At 41.5% G+C, this 19,271-nt stretch overlaps 1 protein-coding gene across 7 annotated transcripts in view; it reads left to right on the top strand.

Annotated features, from left to right (window-relative positions):
- TJP1 (tight junction protein 1) overlaps window positions 1–19,271 on the top strand; it is a 153,929-nt gene that overhangs the window by 47,716 nt on the left and 86,942 nt on the right. For all 7 annotated transcript variants that reach the window (XM_077827822.1, XM_077827820.1, XM_077827818.1 and 4 more), the window contains exon 2: window positions 3,594–3,650. In XM_077827822.1, coding sequence (XP_077683948.1) covers window positions 3,594–3,650 — 57 coding nt within the window. The remainder of the gene's footprint in view (window positions 1–3,593; window positions 3,651–19,271) is intronic.

Genomic DNA, 19,271 nt, shown 5'->3' with positions numbered 1-19,271 from the left:
ACACACACACACACACACACACACACACATACCATGAATTTTCTAGGGCAATATTATATAATCTGGCCCTACCAAATTCATGGTCCATTTTGATCAGTTTCATGGCCAGAGGGTTTTAGAATTGGTCAATTTCACGTTTTCAGATGTTTACATCTGAAATTTCATGGTGTTGTAACCGTGGAGGTCCCAACCCAAAAGGTACCCAGAGATGGGTCTGATCCCTCCCACCCCCAAGAGCAGCCATGCAGGGGAAGGACAAGTCCTGTTCCTCTCCAGTCCCACTGGAACTCGCAGCTAGGAGCCTCCAGCTGGGGTCCTCTCAGCAGCACGGGAGAGATCAGATTTCACAGTCCGGGACACGTTTTTCACGGCCATGAAATTGATAGGGCTCTACATATATAGTAGGAAAGGGATTAGAAATTGTTCTCAAATGAAATGAATGAAGATTAACTACACAAATCTGTTGAATATTGAACATAATATTTCTTAATGTCTAGTCTCCTTTTTTTTATTTATTCTTAAATTGATGGACATTTTTTTGTCAGTCTGAGGTGATGTAATGTAATGGGTAGCAGTGATTCTAAAGTTTAGTCAGAAGAGCTGGGACAAAAAATTCTTCCAACTCAGTAATATTGCTGATGACCCAGGTAGTCAAGTAAGGACACAGCAAACCAGCTGATAGTGCCTGGGATTAACTTCAGTGTCTAATATTGCATATGCTTCAGTCCATGTCAGTTTTGTCATTCAATAAGATGGCGTTGCATTCTGATTGAATTGTCTTAATCTTGAGCATACTTTTTTGGCTTAGTTCATTATGGTATCTTTACCCAAGTGTATGGTGATTTATAGCTACACAGTTTTATTTGCCTGATTCTTGTAACGTTATAGATTGTAACCTGAAGTGAAATATTGGAGTTTAATTTCTAATTACCATAAGGGATTAGATGCACCACTAAACAGTAGAAATCAGGCTGCCATTATTCAGAAAACATGAAACATATATGTTTTAAAACCCAGACAAGTACTTGATTACTATAAGAAGTTATGTAACATTTTGAGTTGTGTGTTCTGTTTACAACACTCATGTTCCACTTTATAAGGCACTTCAGCAGTTTCCTCATCTCCTGCTGTTGACTCCAATGTTAAGGCCCACAAAGACAGCAGTCAACCAGAAATATTAACAAATCACAATATAAATGAATGGGTTGTTATTTTTCAACAAAATTGGATGAAGAAAGCTTAAAATTACTGGCACAGACAATTCTTCATTTGTTTGGCACGAGTATTCAGGCTAAAGAACTTTTTTGCGAAAACTAAGATTTTTAAGCTAGCCGAATAAGACCATTGAGAAATAGCAAGTAACATTTGCTTATTGTATTACTTGCTTAACAAACAGATGGATTTTCTTTTGTTGCAAAGGTAACTTCCTTTTAGTATGTAAACAATCTCTCACTAGTGCTATATTCATGATAATGTATTCAGTATTTTTTTAAGTGTTTGGCATAATTATACTATTAAATGCCATACTTCTGTTATGGGAAAGAGTTAAAAAGCCATAATCTTTCTAATTCAAATCAGTTGCATAGTATGGAATAGAAAGGAAGTTGCAGTTTAGTAAAATACATTCTACTCTAAGAAAAATCAGTTCACTTTAGGAAACAGAATGTGCACTAGGAAAAAAGGAAAACAAGGCATTTTAGTGTCAAGTGTGAAGTAAGCTCCTTAGGGCCAGGCAAGGACCTTAGTGTTTACCTATAAAGTATTTTATATACCCGTAATACTCTGATGTAAGTTTTTAAGGTATTGAATGAGGGGATAAGTGTACACGCTCTGTGTCTGGTGTTAGGATAAAGTTCTCAAAAGTAGCGCATGGTAGTGGATATTATTTTCATTTAGCATCATAAGCCATTTGTATATATCGTTGCACTGATGCTTAGTATTTGACATGGTGTGGTACAATTAACTGCAGTGTTGTTAGGATTTTTGTGGTGGCTGCCAAGTTAAGACAGGTTTTATTTCTGGTTTTAGACCTGTTTTTATTGACATTTGTTTTGAGTGTTTTCACCTATTTTTATTCACTTTTGTTAAATAGATGTCTGATTTGTTTGCCTATAAAAGGTTCTAGACTGACTGGACGCTCCCTTTGAAAATAAAGACAGTTTTTCAGCAGGATAGGTGCCGCTCTCATATATTGCCTACTGACTTTCCTGCTCTTTCTCCGAAGCCCCTCCCTGGTCCTTACTGGCTGCTTTTTTCTCCCATCAATGTCTACTTCTTGTGGCACTCTGCGTAGACTTGCAAGTCTTTATTTCCAAGGCAAAAATGCAGGGCTTGTAAATGTTTTCATATTGCTACTCTCTAATCTTGTTCCCTTACATAGGTCCTTGTTTTGTTTTGCAGTGCTAGTGTTCAGATAAAAGAAGATTAGCATACATTGAACTGCAGAGTCAGTTAAATGTGACCCATATGCATGGTACAGTGCAATAGCTCATGTACTATACTCCATAGCTAGGCATTCCTGATTAATGGTAATATATATGGGTATAATTAGAACAAAGAAATAAATGGTGGAATACTAACAAAACATGAAGTATTATCAGAAGCTAATAAATCAACGTTTGATTATAGCAGAACTAAAACTGGGCATTAGACCAGCATCACTCACTACTGCTCATTGAACAAATGAGAACCTACATAACAAATGTTTGTACGTTTTCTCTTAAACTTAATTATAATTCCAAGGGTTGGAAACATTTGGAATTTCATCCTTTTGTTCAACTCCACAGACCTTACACTTCTCTCAATGTTTTCATTGTATCTCTGATCAAAGCTTGGTGATTTTAAAAGAAATTTAAATATAGTTTATAACATCTCCCTAACATTACAGGCGCAAAGAATAAACAATGAAATTATTTTAAAAATTAAATTAAAATCTCCTTTTGGGGCCTAATCCTGCAAATTGGGAATCAAGGCAGTTCAGAACCTCCTTGAAAGAGTAGTACTGCTATGTTCATTTGGTACTCAAATTCTTATTGAAATAACCCAAGAAAATAGGAAGTGACACTTGGGTTTTCTCTGTGATAAGGTAAAACCAAATGGGGGCCATCTATTAGATCTGTTAGGATTCTCTGATGATAAAGTGTTTGAATTTGAGTGGAAGGAAGGGTTTACTAAACACAGTGTTTGAAGTTGGATGTAATTTCTTTCTGTATTTTTCACTTTGGTTCTGAAAAGGCAAACTTCTGTGTTGGGGAAAGTGCAGTTAACATAAGCAAAAATTGCACAGCTGCTAGATGCACAATAGTACTAACTTAGTAATTGTATAAGCACTGAAAATTGTCATGCAACTAGTATGAGATGAATATAATGGGGAGTCCTTTTCCGAATGTTTCAGTTAGAAACACAGGAAGTTCCGTTGAGCTGTTTCCTGTCTTTATATTAAAAATCTGTTTTTCCTCAGCTTTAATACTCCCAATGAGTAGCTAACTATGAATATAAATTTGTCAATTTACAGTTGAGGTACTGCACAGCTCATAAGAACGTCTATATATTGACACCAAAATCTAACTTTACTTTTTTTTTTTTTTAATCAGAGCACAACAATGGAAGAAACAGCTATATGGGAACAACACACAGTGACTCTTCACAGGGTAAGTTATTAGAACAATTAATTTTGTATGCATAACTCAGGATACTGGCAGCTTTTGAAAACAATAGAAAAGAGCCAGATGTCAGGAAGCAAAAGAAAAGGAAACTGGTTTGTCACATTACTTTGTTTAAAATTAGAATTGTTGTAAATTCTCTGCTCAAACAGTAGTTATTGGTAAAACTTGCCAAGACGACAACTTTTTGCTGAGTCACTCTTGAGCTTGCCTAAGTTTTTTAGGTAACTTTTTTGTGCATATCCCCATGCAACTGAAAATTATGCTGAAGTGTATCATGCATTGCAAAGCTAAAAGAGTTTTAGCAGTATAACTGTGTAATTTAAACATAAAAATGTTAAATCTAAATAGAATAAAATTTCACAAATAAAAATTTCTGTTCGAAAATAGTTTCTACAAACCTGTACTTCTGAGACACATAATTTAACCGTGTTCTGACCAGAATTGGCTAGAAATTTTGTGTTTGAGGCCTCAGTCATCTGCTTGTGGTGACTTGTAGTAGGCAGAGATCACTTTTTTATAAATTGTCACACTGTCTGGAGTGGCTCACGATTGAGTGTGCCTATCTCAGGGCAGACTGTCAGAAAACAGGACAGACACCCCAAGCTGGTGGTGTGTTCTATACTTCCGTTTCACCATGCCAGTGACAAATGTGATCTTCTGGATCACAATACCAGTCTTACCATGGAGTCACATACAGACCCCTTAGACTCTCCAGTCTATCTTGCCACCCAGACAAACTGGACTTTTATGATAAAAGGTCACTTAAACCAAAAATCACACCACATCAGGTTGCTCCCAGTTCCCAGAGACCAGTCACTTACTACTCTAGATCTTACACGAAAGAGAATGCTGGTAGCCAATTCCATACTAAACTAACTAAACATTTATTAGCTAAGAAAAGGAAATAAGAGTTATTGAGAGGTTAAAGCAGGTAAAAATATATGTACAGGTGAGTCACAGTTTGTAATGCCAAATGTTGGCAGTGATGTAATAAACTGCCAGTTTCCCAAAAGTCTGTCTCTGGGGACCTCTGCTTAGCATCTGGTACACTTCCCTGTAAGAGTCCAGAGATCCAGGATCTTTCCTTGAATCCATACTTAGAGCTTCTTCAGAAAACGAGTGTCGCTATCCACATGGGCTTTTCCTATGATGTTGGAGAGCAGGGTGGATTTGATTTAAATCATGAGTTAAATCACTGGTCAAGAAGACTCGATTTAATTATGGATTTCTACATAAAAGTGCATTCTTGTTGGTTGTTACCAATCTGAAGATCCTGAATGTTCAGGCATGTTCCTTTCATCATCTTCAACACAACTTCCTCCTGAGAAGGAACACTTCTCATGATATTGTTTCATTGGGGCAACTAGGCCTTGCATTTCTTTGTTGCACTGTTTGCATTTTGCATGCATGCCTTTCTTACCCATAAGTAGAGGAAGTTCATTAAAATATTCCCAAGCTGGGTCTCTTACGGCCTGCTGCCATTATGGGTTTTCCATTCTAGTGAGAGAATGGTATGGTAGATCTCAAATCAATGAAGGCTACACTCAGAAAGACCTCAAGACGTCTGGAATATGCTGCTTAAACAGTTTCACTTTTGTTTCTACTGCCTCTCCCTCCCTTCTCACATTTATCTGCAGACGTCTTCTCCCTGTCCAGATCTATTCCACCCCCAACTATCTTCTATTCATTGGATGTTTTGAAACTTTGCACTTTAGAGAGAGGTAAGGGATTGACTCTGTGTACACAAATTTGCAGAGGGACAATAGGAATGAGGTCTGTTATTTCTCATATATACACATTTTTGATGTTAAAAAGCGTGTTATCTCTGGAGTCACAAATCTACAGTTTGAGAACTGCAAAACTAAGCCTCTCTGATGGTATCTTCTACACTGAGCACTGAGTCCCGTTGGGTAGATAGAAAGATTAACCTAAATAATCTATACAGAAGCCCCTGGAACTCCATAAGATTGGGTTCCTAATCCATGAACTATTGGAACTCATTAACAAAAAATTTCTTAAACATTACATGAATATATTGTCTCATACTATAGAATTAGAATTTATAATCCCTATTCCATGATGACACATCTTTGAGCTATAATGTGTCTTAATTAAAACTATCTTTAGATAGTTTTTTTTTTCTCAAAAAGCATTTTATCAAAAAATCCGATTTAAATTAAAAAAAAGTCATTCATTTTTATCCACCCTGATGGAGAGTAAGGAAGGCATTTTGTGTGTTTTGACCTCCGATCATCACACACAATCTTCTTAGCGCATGCGCAACATGCCTCAGGTGGCGCACGTGACCAGGATTCATCACTGAATTTGGTCTGCTGGTTGGATCATTGGCTTCCTTGGCTTGGGCTGGCTACTGATGGGGAGTGCAATGTGAAGGCTGATCCATGCGCCTCCCCCCCACACACACACACACAAACTGATCACTTGCTTTGAAATTAGCACTTTTCTGTTAAATTTCTTCATTACATTCCATAAGGCTTCTTCCTTGTTTGATAGGTTATTTAGCTACAGGCGTATACACAATGTAAATGTTTACTACTACATTATACACATAATTAACAAGTTCACACATGATTAATAACAAAATGACTTAATTCTATGTAATTTTTAAATTGATTGGACTTCAGTATCAATCAACACACATTTTGATTACATCCTTTTAATGCTGTGACATTAAAAACAATTCACTAATGCAATAGTTTATCTAATATCAGCTTTGATTATGTAGATCTTTCAAGTAAAAAAACAACTCCTCTTGAAACTTTCTCTAGCACTAATATGGTCTAATGGATTCCCACCATCCTGTACTAATAAAGGGTTTATAGTGCACCGTTTGCCCCACATGCATACTTTACAAGACATTGGGTTTGCCTCTGGAGAAAGTATGCATATTAGGATTACATGTATACTTCAGGCTGGCTGACTTTTGCTTCAGTCTGCTCTGCAGCTGAGAACTAATCCTCTTCCAAAGCAGCATCATAGTGTCAAGACTAGTTCTAAACTTTTGTTTCTTAAATTTGATTCCATTGTTACATTGCTGCTGATCTACGGAATGTGTTCTGAACCTCTGGGGGAAATTGTGAAGATGAAAGATGGAAAAGGACCTGTAGAACATAGTTGTTAAAGTGGAAAAGATAGTGAAGTCAAGAAATAAAGAGAGGAGGACAGAAAGGGGCAATAGACACAGATTGATAAATTAGACTTGAGTGTAATAAGTTCAGGGGAAAAAATGTTAAAATTGGGAGTGTGTATGGATCATAGTACTGAAACCTTCCAAAATAGATGAATAAAATGATGATGAAATTGTTAGAGGGTGATACTAGCCCTTTAAGAGGGAAGAAGCCAGTGTGCCTGTGACTTATCAGCTAACCCCCAACTCGGCTTAAAAGAGGGCTCCTGGGCCCTAGAGCCAGGACAGACCTGATCAGTCAGAACCTTCTTAGAATATGGACTGAAGCAGTGTCTACATTACAAGTGCTATAGCAGCACAACAGCATAGATTCTTCCTACATCAACAGAAGGGTGATATCTAGGTTAACAGAAGAATGCTTCCTTTGACTTAGCTACATCTACACTAGGGGTTAGGTCAGCTTAATTATGTCACTTGCTGAAATACATTTTTTACACCCAATAGTGAAGTAGCTAGGTCAATGTAAATTATAAGGTAGACCAGGCCTGAGTCAGTCATGAAAAAGGCAGATCAGAGCTGCTTGAGAGTGAGATTGGCAGGTGAGAGCTGCCAGAGACTGGAAAGAAGCTGTAGGTGGGTCCTGGGGAAAGGCTGAAGGCAGGAGATCAGGAAGAGGGGTTTGCCAGTTGACCACCCCAAGCCGGAGAGCCAGGGCTCAGAGGCTGAAGGCCAGAGAGCAGCAGCAAGAGTCATCTGCTGACTTATTTTATGACGGGGAGCCAAAGCTGAAGGCTGGAGAGAGCTTAAAGCCAGCGCAGAGGCTTACCATTTGAATCTCTGTGGAGAGTTGGAGCCAGGAGAGGGTGAACTCCCAGCACAGAAGTTGTGGGGTTTCCAACTAGGAAAAATTGGATTGCATTCCAGCAGGAGAGTACAAATGAAGAGCTCAGGTGTGGTGGGTGCTGCCGGAGTGTGCTATGTGGGGCATATAGAGACTAGAAGATGTGGATTTTAAAGACTATATACATTGGCTCTGAGAAAAAGACTGTTTTGGGACTTTTGTTATGGACTGTTTTGCAATAGATTTGTGTAATAAACTGAACCGAAAGAGGAGTGGTAAGGAGCAGAAAGAGCCTGGTGTGGAATTAGTGAGGACTCTGAAGGAGGGAAACTGATGCAGGTGCACTTGTTCAGCAGCAGCCCTACAGCTGGAGGTTGTCCCAGGAAGGGGCTGCCCTATGATACAGATATACCTATGTATGTGCCTCTTGATTACTAGTTCAAATATCGCTCAAGCTGGTAGTGACTGAAAGTTGTGAACGTCTGATATTTAGTGTGTGACGGGTTGCCACCCTCCCCCTCTGGGGTGCCACCTGATGCCACTGAGCCCGCCGGTTCTGCCAATCTGGGTTCCCTGACAATGAGATCAGCTCTGCGTGGGAAGACTCAGCTCAGGAATTGACCAACACTCAAGTGCATGCCCCCTTCGGAACGTAAATCTAAAATTGTATTGTCTTGCACTGCACAGAAATCTGTACAGTGTGTGCTCATGAAATCTGCCCCCCCCAATGTGGAGGAAGATATGCACAGCTTTTTGCTTCCCTCCCACCCCCAGTTATGAACTCAACAAACTGGTTTCAGAATAATCAAAAACAAATTTGTTAACTACACAAGATAGATTTTAAGTGATTATAAGGGATAGCAAACAGATCAAAGCAGAGTACCTTAGTAAATAAACAAAAAATGCAAACTGAGTTTAACGCACTAGATAGGATATAAATTAGCAAATTCTAACCCTGAGTGATAAACTGGCTGGCAGATTCTTCAGGCACAAGTTGCCTTGGCCTTTCCAGGTTTTCATACACAGGCTAAAGATCCTTCTAGTCTGGGACCACCACTTCCCACAGTTCATTCCTTGCCCCTCAGGTGTTTCCAGGTATGTTGTTGCAGGGAGAGTGAGGTATCCTCATGATGCCATTTGTCCCACTTTTATATCTTCTTCCCACTTGCTGGAAAGCTCTTTTGCTGTGACCTGCGTCAAACAGTTCCCATTGCGTAGGGCTGTCTCTGAGAGGTTTCTATTGTACACAGTTCCTGGGGTAATCCTTGCGCTTGTGTGCATTTCCTCAGTAAGACCTTAACCTTTCGCCTTTTTACTGTTGTACCTGAAAGGCTGCTTGTGGATGTTTTTCAACCTCACAACATGTTTCAGTAACACATACATAGCCAAACTTCATAACTTCACATATGACGATAACACATACAATTCAACTAGCAGATCGACTTTAAGGGTATGTCTACACTATGAAAATTAGGTTGAATTTATAGAAGTCAGTTTTGTAGAAAGCGTTTTTATACAGTTGATTTTGTGTGTCCCCACACAAATGCTCTAAGTGCATGTAGTCGGCGGAGTGTGTCCACAGTACCGAGGCAACAGTCGACTTCCGGAGCGTTGCACTGTGGGTGGTCCACAGTTCCCACAGTCTCCGCCGCCCATTTGAATTCTGGGTAGAAATCCCAGTGCCTGATGGGGCTAAAAGATTGTTGTGGGTGGTTCTGGGTACATATTGTCAGGACCCCGTTCCCTCCCTCCCTCCGTGAAAGCAAGGGCAGACAATCGTTTTGCGCCTTTTTTCTTGAGTTACCTGTGCAGACGCCATACCACAGCAAGCGTGGAGCCCACTCAGGTAACCGTCACCCTATGTCTCCTGGGTGCTGGCAGACGTGGTACTGCATTGCTACACAGCAGCAGTTTATTGCCTTTTGGTAGCAGACAGTGCAGTAGGACTGGTAGCCGTCATAGACGTAGTCCTGGGTGCTCTTTTAACTGGGCATCTGGGCAAACATGGGAGTGACTCAGCCAGGTCATTTCCCTTGTTTCGTCTTGTGGCGATTCAGTCCTCCCTAGCAGTGCACTGTCTTCTGCTAACTGCAGATTAGAAGACGATGGCCAGTAGTCATACTGCACCATCTTCTGCCGAGCACTCAGGAGATGACGATGGCTAGCAGTTGTACTGCACAGTCTGCTGCTAGCAAGATGTATAAAGATAGATGAAGTGGCTCAAAACAAGAAATAGACTAGATTTGTTTTGTATTCATTTTCTCCTTCCTCCCACCCTCTGTGAAATCAACGGCCTGCTAAACCCAGTTTTGAGTTCTATCCTTGAGGGAGCCATTCAGTTTCTCGCAAAGCCACCCACCCCCTTTTGTTGATTTTAATTCTCTGTAAGCCAACCCTGTAAGCCATGTTGTCAGTCGCCCCTCCCTCCGTCAGGGCAACGGCAGACAATCGTTCAGCGCCTTTTTTTCTGTGCGGACGTCATACCACGGCAAGCATGGAGCCTGCTCAGATCACTTTGGCAATTAGGAGCACATTAAACACTACACGCATTATCCAACAATATATGCAGCACCAGAACCTGGCAAAGCGATACGGGCGAGTAGGCGATGTCAGCGCGGTGACGTGAGTGATGAGGACATGGACACAGACTTCTCTCAAAGTACGGTCCCTGCCAATGTGGGCATCATGGTGCTAATGGGACAGGTTCGTACGGTGAAACGCTAATGGGGCTCGGGAAACAAGCACAGACTGGTGGGATCGCATAGTGTTGCAGGTCTGGGATGATTCCCAGTGGCTGTGAAACTTTTGCATGCATAAGGGCACTTCCATGGAACTTTGTGACTTGCTTTCCCCTGCCCTGAAGCTCAAGAATACCAGGATGAGAGCAGCCCTCACAGTTGAGAAGTGAGTGTCAATAGCCCTGTGGAAGTTTGCAACTCCAGACAGCTACCGGTCAGTCGGGAATCAATTTGGAGTGGGCAAATCTACTGTAAGTAGTCCACGCAATCAAAGATCTGCTGATATCAAGGGTAGTGACCCTGGGAAATGTGCAGGTCATAGTGGTTGGCTTTGCTGCAATGGGATTCCCTAACTGTGGTGGGGCCATAGACGGAACCCATATCCCTATCTTGGGACTGGAGCACCAAGCCGGCGAGTACATAAACCGCAAGGGGTACTTTTCAGTGGTGTTGCAAGCACTGGTGGATCACAAGGGACGTTTTACCAACATCAACGTGGGATGGCCGGAAAAGGTACATGGTGCTCGCATCTTCAGGAACTCTGGTCTGTTTCAAAAGCTGCAGGAAGGGCTTTATTCCCAGACCAGAAAATAACCGTTGGGGATGTTGAAATGCCTATAGTTATCCTTGCAGACCCAACCTACCCCTTAATGCCATGGCTCATGAAGCCGTACACAGGCAGCCTGGACAGTAGTCAGGAGCTGTTCAGCTACAGGCTGAGCAAGTGCAGAAAGGTGGTAGAATGTGCATTTGTACATTTAAAAGCGTGCTGGCACAGTTTACTGACTCGGTTAGACCTCAGCGAAACCAATATTCCCATTGTTATTACTGCTTGCTGTGTGCTCCACAATATCTGTCAGAGTAAGGGGGAGACTTTACGGCGGGGTGGGAAGTTGAAGCAAATCGCCTGGCCGCTGATTACATGCAGCCAGACACCAGGGTGATTAGAAGAGTACAGAAGGGCGCATGGCGCATCAGAGAAGCTTTGAAAACCAGTTTCATGGCTGACCAGGCTATGGTGTGACAGTTCTGTTTTTCTCCTTGATCAAAACCAGCCCCTTGGTTCACTCTACTACCCTGTAAGCCAACCATCCTCTCCTCCCCCCTTCGATCACCACTTGCAGAGGCAATAAAGTCGTTGTTTCAAGTTCATGCATTCTTTTTTAATTCATCACACAAATAGGGGGATAACTACCAAGGTAGCCCAGGAGAGGTGGTGGAAGAGAGAAGCACCAGGAGGGGTGGTGGAGGAGGGAAGGACAAGGCCACACAGCACTTTAAAAGTTTAAAACTTTAAAACTTATTGAATGCCAGCCTTCTGTTGCTTGGGCAATCCTCTGGTGTGGAGTGGCTGGAGGCCTCCACACCTTGTTCTTGGGCGTCTGGGTGTGGAGGCTATGGAACTTGGGGAGGAGGGCAGTGGGTTACACAGGGGCTGTAGCGGCGGTCTGTGCTCCTGCTGCCTTTCCTGCAGCTCAGCCATACGCTGGAGCATATGAGTTTGATCCTCTAGCAGCCTCAGCATTGAATCCTGCCTCCTCTCATCATGCTGCCGCCACCTTTTCAGCTTCAGCCCTCTCTTCAGCCCGCCACTTCTCCTCCCGGTCATTTTGTGCTTTCCTGCACTCTGACATCGTCTGCCTCCATGCATTCGTCTGTGCTCTGTCAGTGTGGGAGGACAGCATGAGCTCAGAGAACATTTCATCACGAGTGCATTTTTTTCGCCTTCTAATCTTCGCTTGCCTCTGGGAAGGAGAAGATCCTGTGATCCTTGAAACACATGCAGCTGGTGGAGGAAAAAAGGGACAGTGGTATTTAAAAAGACCCATTTTATAGAACAATGGGTACACTCGTTAACAGCAAGGTTTACCATGAAAATTACATACATAGCACATGTGCTTTCGTTACAAGGTTGCATTTTGCCTCCCCCCACCGCGTGGCTAGCCCCCTCCCCGTGGCTAACAGCGGGGAACATTTCTGTTCAGCCACAGGCAAACAGCCCAGCATGAACGGGCACCTCTGAATGTTTAAGAAAAGCACCCTATTTCAACCAGGTGACCACGAATGATTTCTCTCTCCTGAGGATAACACAGAGAGATAAAGAACGGATGTTGTTTGAACGCCAGCAAACATACACTGCAATGCTTTGTTGTACAGTGATTCCTGAGTATGTGCTACTGGCCTGGAGTGGTAAAGTGTCCTACCATGGTGGACGGAATAAGGCTGCCATCCCCAGAAACCTTTTGCAAAGGCTTTGGGAGTATATCCAGGAGAGCCACGAATGCGAGGGCAAATTAATCATTAAACATGCTTGCTTTTAAACCATGTATAGTATTTTAAAAGGAACACTCACTAGAAGTCCCTTCTCCGCCTGGCGGGTCCGGGAGGCAGCCTTGGGTGGGTTCGGGGGGTACTGGCTCCAGGTCCAGGGTGAGAAACTGTTCCTGGCTGTCGGGAAAAGCGGTTTCTCCGCTTGCTTGCTGTGAGCTATCTACAACCTCCTCCTCCTCATCATCATCTTCCTCGTCCCCAAAACCTGCTTCCGTGTTACCTCCATCTCCATTGAAGGAGTCAAACAAAATGGCTGGGGTAGTGGTGGTTGAACCCCCTAAAATGGCATGCAGCTCATCTTAGAAGCGGCATGTTTGGGGCTCTGACCCGGAGCGGCCGTTCGCCTTTCTGGTTTTCTGGTAGGCTGCCTCAGCTCCTTAAGTTTCACATGGCACTGCTTCAGGTCCCTGTTATGGCCTCTGTCCTTCATGCCCTGGGAGATTTTGATAAATGTTTTGGCATTTCGAAAACTGGAACGGAGTTCTGATAGCACGGATTCCTCTTCCCCGTACAGCGATCAGATCCCGTACCTCCCGTTCGGTCCATGCTGGAGCTCTTTTGCGATTCTGGGACTCCATCAAGGTCACCTCTGCTGATGAGCTCTGCATGGTCACCTGCAGCTTGCCATGCTGGCCAAACAGGAAATTGAAATTCAAAAGTTTGCGGTTCTTTTCCTGTCTACCTGGCCAGTGCATCTGAGTTGAGAGTGCTGTCCAGAGTGGTCACAATGGAGCACTCTGGGATAGCTCACAGAGGCCAATACCGTCTAATTGCGTCCACAGTACCCCAAATTTGACCCAGCAAGGCCGATTTCAGCGCTAATCCCCTTGTCGGGGGTGGAGTAAGGAAATCGATTTTGAGCCCTTTAAGTCGAAAAAAAGGGCTTCATCGTGTGGATGGGTGCAGGGTTAAATTGATTTAACGCTGCTAAATTCGACCTCAACTCCTAGTGTAGACCAGGGCTTAGAATGATACCTCAAGAGACATACTTTGTACAAAACATATCCTAATTACATGACAGTGGTGAATATTGGGGTGTCAAGGTATTACAGAGTGGTCTAGCTTACATAATATGCATGACTCTTTTTGGCAGTCTTACCACAGAGTGAAAAATGGAATAGTCCACAAAGAATGAACTGTCTTTTCAGGCCTAGAGATGGATTTCTCTCAGAATGTTCCAGGTACATTAGCACAGCAATTTGATCAAGTTTGCGTTGTCACTTTCATTGCTGTGGATATGTAGGAGTTCATTTTCCAGTGCTCTCAGTCTATAACTTTTCATTCAGTTCTTGTTTCAAAAAATAAAACTATTCCAGGTAGTTGAATGTGATAAGGTAAGGTGATCTTTACTTCTTGGGGTTTGGGTCCAAATCCTGGTGAGGTCATGAGTGAATTCATATTTTAGATCATTCCCCATGAAACAAACCCATAGTGAGCTTCCTTCAGTTTTGTTGTCTGGGGCACTGTCAATAGCTATGAACATTAAAAAAAATACTGAGTGACATACAGGAAGGCAGTCATGCAGGGCAGAATGCTGTTTTTATGTGCCTCTGAATTTAGCTTTCACTATCAACCTCAGGGCAATGAAGTGCTGGTGCTGCCCTTCCTAAAGTTCTATTTATTTATCCAAAAGACCTGGAGGAGCTTTGCCTTTTTGGAAATGGTTCATTAATAGAGTAACAGCACTATACTAAATATATAAAACTTGATAATGTTCCTGCTTGATATCAAAGTGCCATTTTAGTATGTGTTCATGCTTTCTACACAATGTTAAAGTTGTTGGACGCTTCGCATTTTCCAGAATGACATGTCTGTGGTTCTGTCCTGTGTGCTTACTGTTCTACCTGCTAAAAAGGTTTACTACATCCACATGTTGAATAGTTGGTGGTCTTGTTGTCCTGCTGTAAACCACAAGGCTTAACACTGATAGCAAGAACTTAGCCTGTACTAAAAACCAAACACAAGCCCCTCCAATTGTTAATGTAGGATTTTTGGTTTTGTTTAAAAATATTAAACTGGTCACTATTTGGGATGGAGATGTGAAGAAGAGGTAGCTTTTAGAAGGGTTTTTTTGTTGTTGGTGGTTGTTCACTTTCAAACTTTGTCAGGAACTCGGAAGCTATCAAGTAGGTGAGGTGGCTACCATATAACCTTACAATACAGGGATATAAGAAGCCAAATTTTTGACCTCTGTCACAGCCATCAGTCTTCAGAGCACTAAAACAAACATGTAGGGGAAAAACACCTCCCCAGGAGTTATGGGGATATGGTTGCATGACTTCCTTGCCCCCTTAATAGTTCCATGAGTCCAGACTATATAGACCTGCTGTAGAGTCCATCCATATAGTCTCTGATGTGTTGGCCTTCAAGATTCAAATTTCCCTTCACAGAAGTAAGGGACTAAAGGAGCCCCTCTGGAATTGGCTCATTCTGAAGCAGCTGAGAGCAGCAAGTTAGTAATGAATTACTCAAGTGCAGCACAGAGGGAGGTGCTGCAGAGATGGGTCAAACTGGAGACACCCCCTTTCCACACTAGATTGGCTGCTCATTGTATGTCTCCGAGAAATATTTAGTCTGCTGGTACAGTTCCTCAGAATTGCTATGATTTTGTCCATATGCTTTCCTATAAGACCTGAAAGCTATTAATATGTGTATTATGGAGTAAGGCCAAGTAAAGCAGTGGAACAGACTGATTTCATAGTGTGGTTTAGCTTTATGTATCTTCATAATTCCATATGGACTTTGATAGTGGAGTTTGGTTTGGATACTTGGTAGTGACAAAAGATGGTTTGTTTATCTAAGTGGGCAACAGATGGGGCAGGGGAAAAATTTGCCAGTTTATTTTAAATTGATTCATATGACGTGTCCATCAAAGATACTTTTGTGGCCCCCCGCTATCGTAGTATCTGAGCTTTTTACAATCTTTAATGTATTTAACCTCAATGCCCTTCTTGACTGGGAGCAAATATCTTCATTTAGGTTGAGGTTCTTTAAAAACTACTGTAATTCTACTGATATTGTGGACTTCAAAAAGGAAAGACAGTGACTGACCAGGATCTTGTTGCTGCTAGCAGCTTTGCTGTGGACAATTTTTAGATACCATGTTTGTTACAGGAAATGATAGCACAGTTGTTTCCCAATCTGGTTTAGAAGTTACTTTGAGGGTGAGGCAATATTGTGAAGCATAAGTTTCCTAACATAAAATTTGTCTGAATCAGTCAGAGAACCATATTTAAATAAGGCTATAGCTAGCACAGTTTCAACTGCCTAAAACTTCCAAACGTACTTCTCAAACAGCAAAAAATATTTTTACTGTATAACACTGGATGGCACTATACCTTCTTAGTGATTAAGGACTTAGAACTACAGTGGGACCTGGCTAATTCACACTAGTGGCTGGAAAAACTGTTGTGAATTACAAAACTGCATAAGTTAGGAAATAAACACCAGAAAAACTCCACAAAAATGTATGATAGAATATACCGTAAGTACATTTTTTCTTTTCTAGTTTAGTTTTAATTTTGATGATCCTAGTAAAAGTAATGTGCATTGTAAAAAGAAATACTTAGTAATAAGAACCACTCAAGCATCTGCTATAATACGCAAGGGGAAAGCACCAGTACTTTGAGTTGTAAAGTGTGTGGTTCAGTGAAAGTTCAGAGTTCCTCAATGACTGAATTTCATTCATCAGTGCTTTAAGGCTCATATTTGTACCCTGCTGGTAATTGGCTTTTTGGGGGAGAATTGCAATGACAAAGTCAGCATTCTAAAAATAACTTTACCTCCCTTCATAAAACACATTTTTTTCATAAGTAATACATTTTATCAGGAGGCAGCCAGGTCTTAGGAATTCCACATTGCCAGTCTGAAAATCCACATCTCCTTTGTTACTTTGAAAATTTCTTACCTGCTCTTCGTCTGCTTCCCTACATTCATTCATGCATGTATGTATGTATGTATGTACGGAATACTTCACCGGGGTGCAGAGGTTTAAGGATCTCTCTGGAGCGCCATTGACTTCACTGTGGCTCCACACAGACACATAAGTTTTACAAGGATTCAATGGTAGGGTTGGGGTCTTGGTTTGTACAGCGCTTAAATTATGTAAATGGCCTCTTATTATTTAATCATGACTAAGGCCAGTGTTTAAAGTGCAATTCATTTCTGAGAAATGACTGCAGAAATGACATTTTGGGGTTCTTCATTAGTCCCCCAGTGACTTCAATATCAAACCTGCTCAGTTTACAAATTTTTTTTTCTGGATGCTATTCCTGCAAACTCAGCGGAAGTTATTTCTGGCACAGGCATCACCAACAGTAAATATTCTCCAGTGGGATTTAGTGAATGATTTATTTGCTGACATGCAAGCTAGGGTAAAATTCCTCTTACTGTCTCAGAGCTATTCTGGCTCTGTGGCTTTTTCATGACTTACAATGTACTAATTTAGTTTAGTCAACAAAGTCAGCAGGGAGTGGATTTAAGTAAGAAGGTGCCATTTTATACATAATTGCTTTTCAGAGCAGTACTATGCTTTAAAAAGTCAGAAGGTTTAAGTAGTAAATACTATATGGTAATGCAGTGTACTAACTCTATACCAGGTTTCAGAGTTGCAGCCGTGTTAGTCTGTCTTCGCAAAAAGAAAAGGAGTACTTGTGGCACCTTAGAGACTAACCAATTTATTTGAGCATAAGCTTTCGTGAGCTACAGCTCACTTCATTGGATGCATAAAATGGAAAGTACAATGAGGAGATTTTATATATACACACAGACCATGAAAAAATATACATTGTAAGGAGAGTGATCACTTAAGATGAGCTATTACCAACAGGAGAGTGGGGTGGGGGGAGAGAAAACCTTTTGAAGTGATAATCAAGGTGGGCCATTTCCAGGAGTTAACAAGAATGTCTGAGGAACAGTGTGTGTGTGTGTGTGGGGGGAGGAATAAACAAGGGGAAATAGTTTCACTTAGTATAATGACTCAACCATTCCCAGTCTCTATTCAAGCCTAAGTTAACTGTATTCAATTTGCAAATTAATTCCAATTCAGCAGTCTCTCGTTGGAGTCTGTTTTTGAAGTTTTTTTGTTGAAGGATAGTCACTTTGAGATCAGAAATCGAGTGACCAGAGAGATTGAAGTGTTCTCCAACTGGTTTATGAATGTTATAATTCTTGACATCTGATTTGTGTCCATTTATTCTTTTATGTAGAGACTGTCCAGTTTGCCCAGTGTACATAGCTGAGGGGCATTGCTGGCACATGATGGCATCTATCATATTGGTAGATGTGCAGATGAACGAGCCTCTGATAGTGTGGCTGATGTGATTAGGCCCTATGATGATGTCCCCTGAATAGATATGTGGGCACAGTTGGCAACGGGCTTTGTTGCAAGGATAGGTTCCTGGGTTAGTGGTTCTGGTGTGTGGTTGCTGGCGAGTATTTGCTTCAGGTTGGGGGGCTGTCTGTAAGCAAGGACTGGCCTGTCTCCCAAGATTTGTGAGAGTGTTGGGTCATCCTTCAGGATACGTTGTAGATCCTTGATGATGCGTTGGAGAGGTTTTAGTTGGGGGCTGAAGGTCATGGCTAGTGGCGTTTTGTTATTTTCTATACTACCACTGTCTGCTGCTGAGCAGTTGTAGGCTATTAATTCAAACCATTTTTCCACATCAGGTAGAACAGGGGATTAGACCTGGGTCTCCCACATCCCGGGTGAGTACCCTAAGAATTGGGTTGAAAGTTGTAAGATGGGCACCACAGGCCGTTTTGTGAATTTAGTCCTTTATTTCTATGTGAAGATGTGCCCATTAACTAAACAAATCAGTTAATTAATCATAAAACAAAATGCTTTGTTTGACCAGTAATTAATTTTTGTCAACTTTCTGATTTGCTGAAATTTTTCATGTTTTGTTTGACACAACCTGATTTGGAAAAAAATAAAAAATTTCAGAACTGTCTGCCAACTGAAAACTCTGTTATTCTCCCAACTCTGATAAGCATCCACTTTTTTCTGCTTATTCGCTAACAAAAATCAGAAATTGCATAATAGTCTTTCGATTCTCTTGCTGCTTTCATGTGGTGAGGTAGTATAGTGTCTGCACTTTGAACTCAAGTGTAACTCAAATAATGACAATGGTTCAAGGCATTTTTAAAAAGATTGTTACAAGCCTGCAAGATACACTTGTTCTGTTTTCAGTATATTGCTGTAGATTTGTACTGAGCTTGTTTGAAAAGAGACAAAATGCTATTTTTAAGCAAATCTAATTGACAGGAACACTTGAAGTTTGGGGTGAAGCTCCACTGACGCAATCCTTATGAGATTCATTGAGGGGACATCTCCACCCCTGAACCTTCTGCTAATGCTCTTCCTATTGGAACTGTCAGCTCATCAGCATTACCTCTGACTTTCCAAATTCTTCGGTTTATTTGGGGACCATACTCTCTCTGCTTTGAATCTCAGGTGACGAACTCTTGACGGACCATGACCTTTAGACTCACTGAGGAGCCCGTGAGTCCAGGTTGCAGTTAAATTTTGTGTAATTAAAACCTGTTCA

Source organism: Eretmochelys imbricata, chromosome 10 (assembly GCF_965152235.1).
Source record: "Eretmochelys imbricata isolate rEreImb1 chromosome 10, rEreImb1.hap1, whole genome shotgun sequence".
Taxonomy (NCBI): Eukaryota; Metazoa; Chordata; order Testudines; family Cheloniidae; genus Eretmochelys; species Eretmochelys imbricata.
This window is presented reverse-complemented; position numbering and strand designations above follow the sequence as displayed.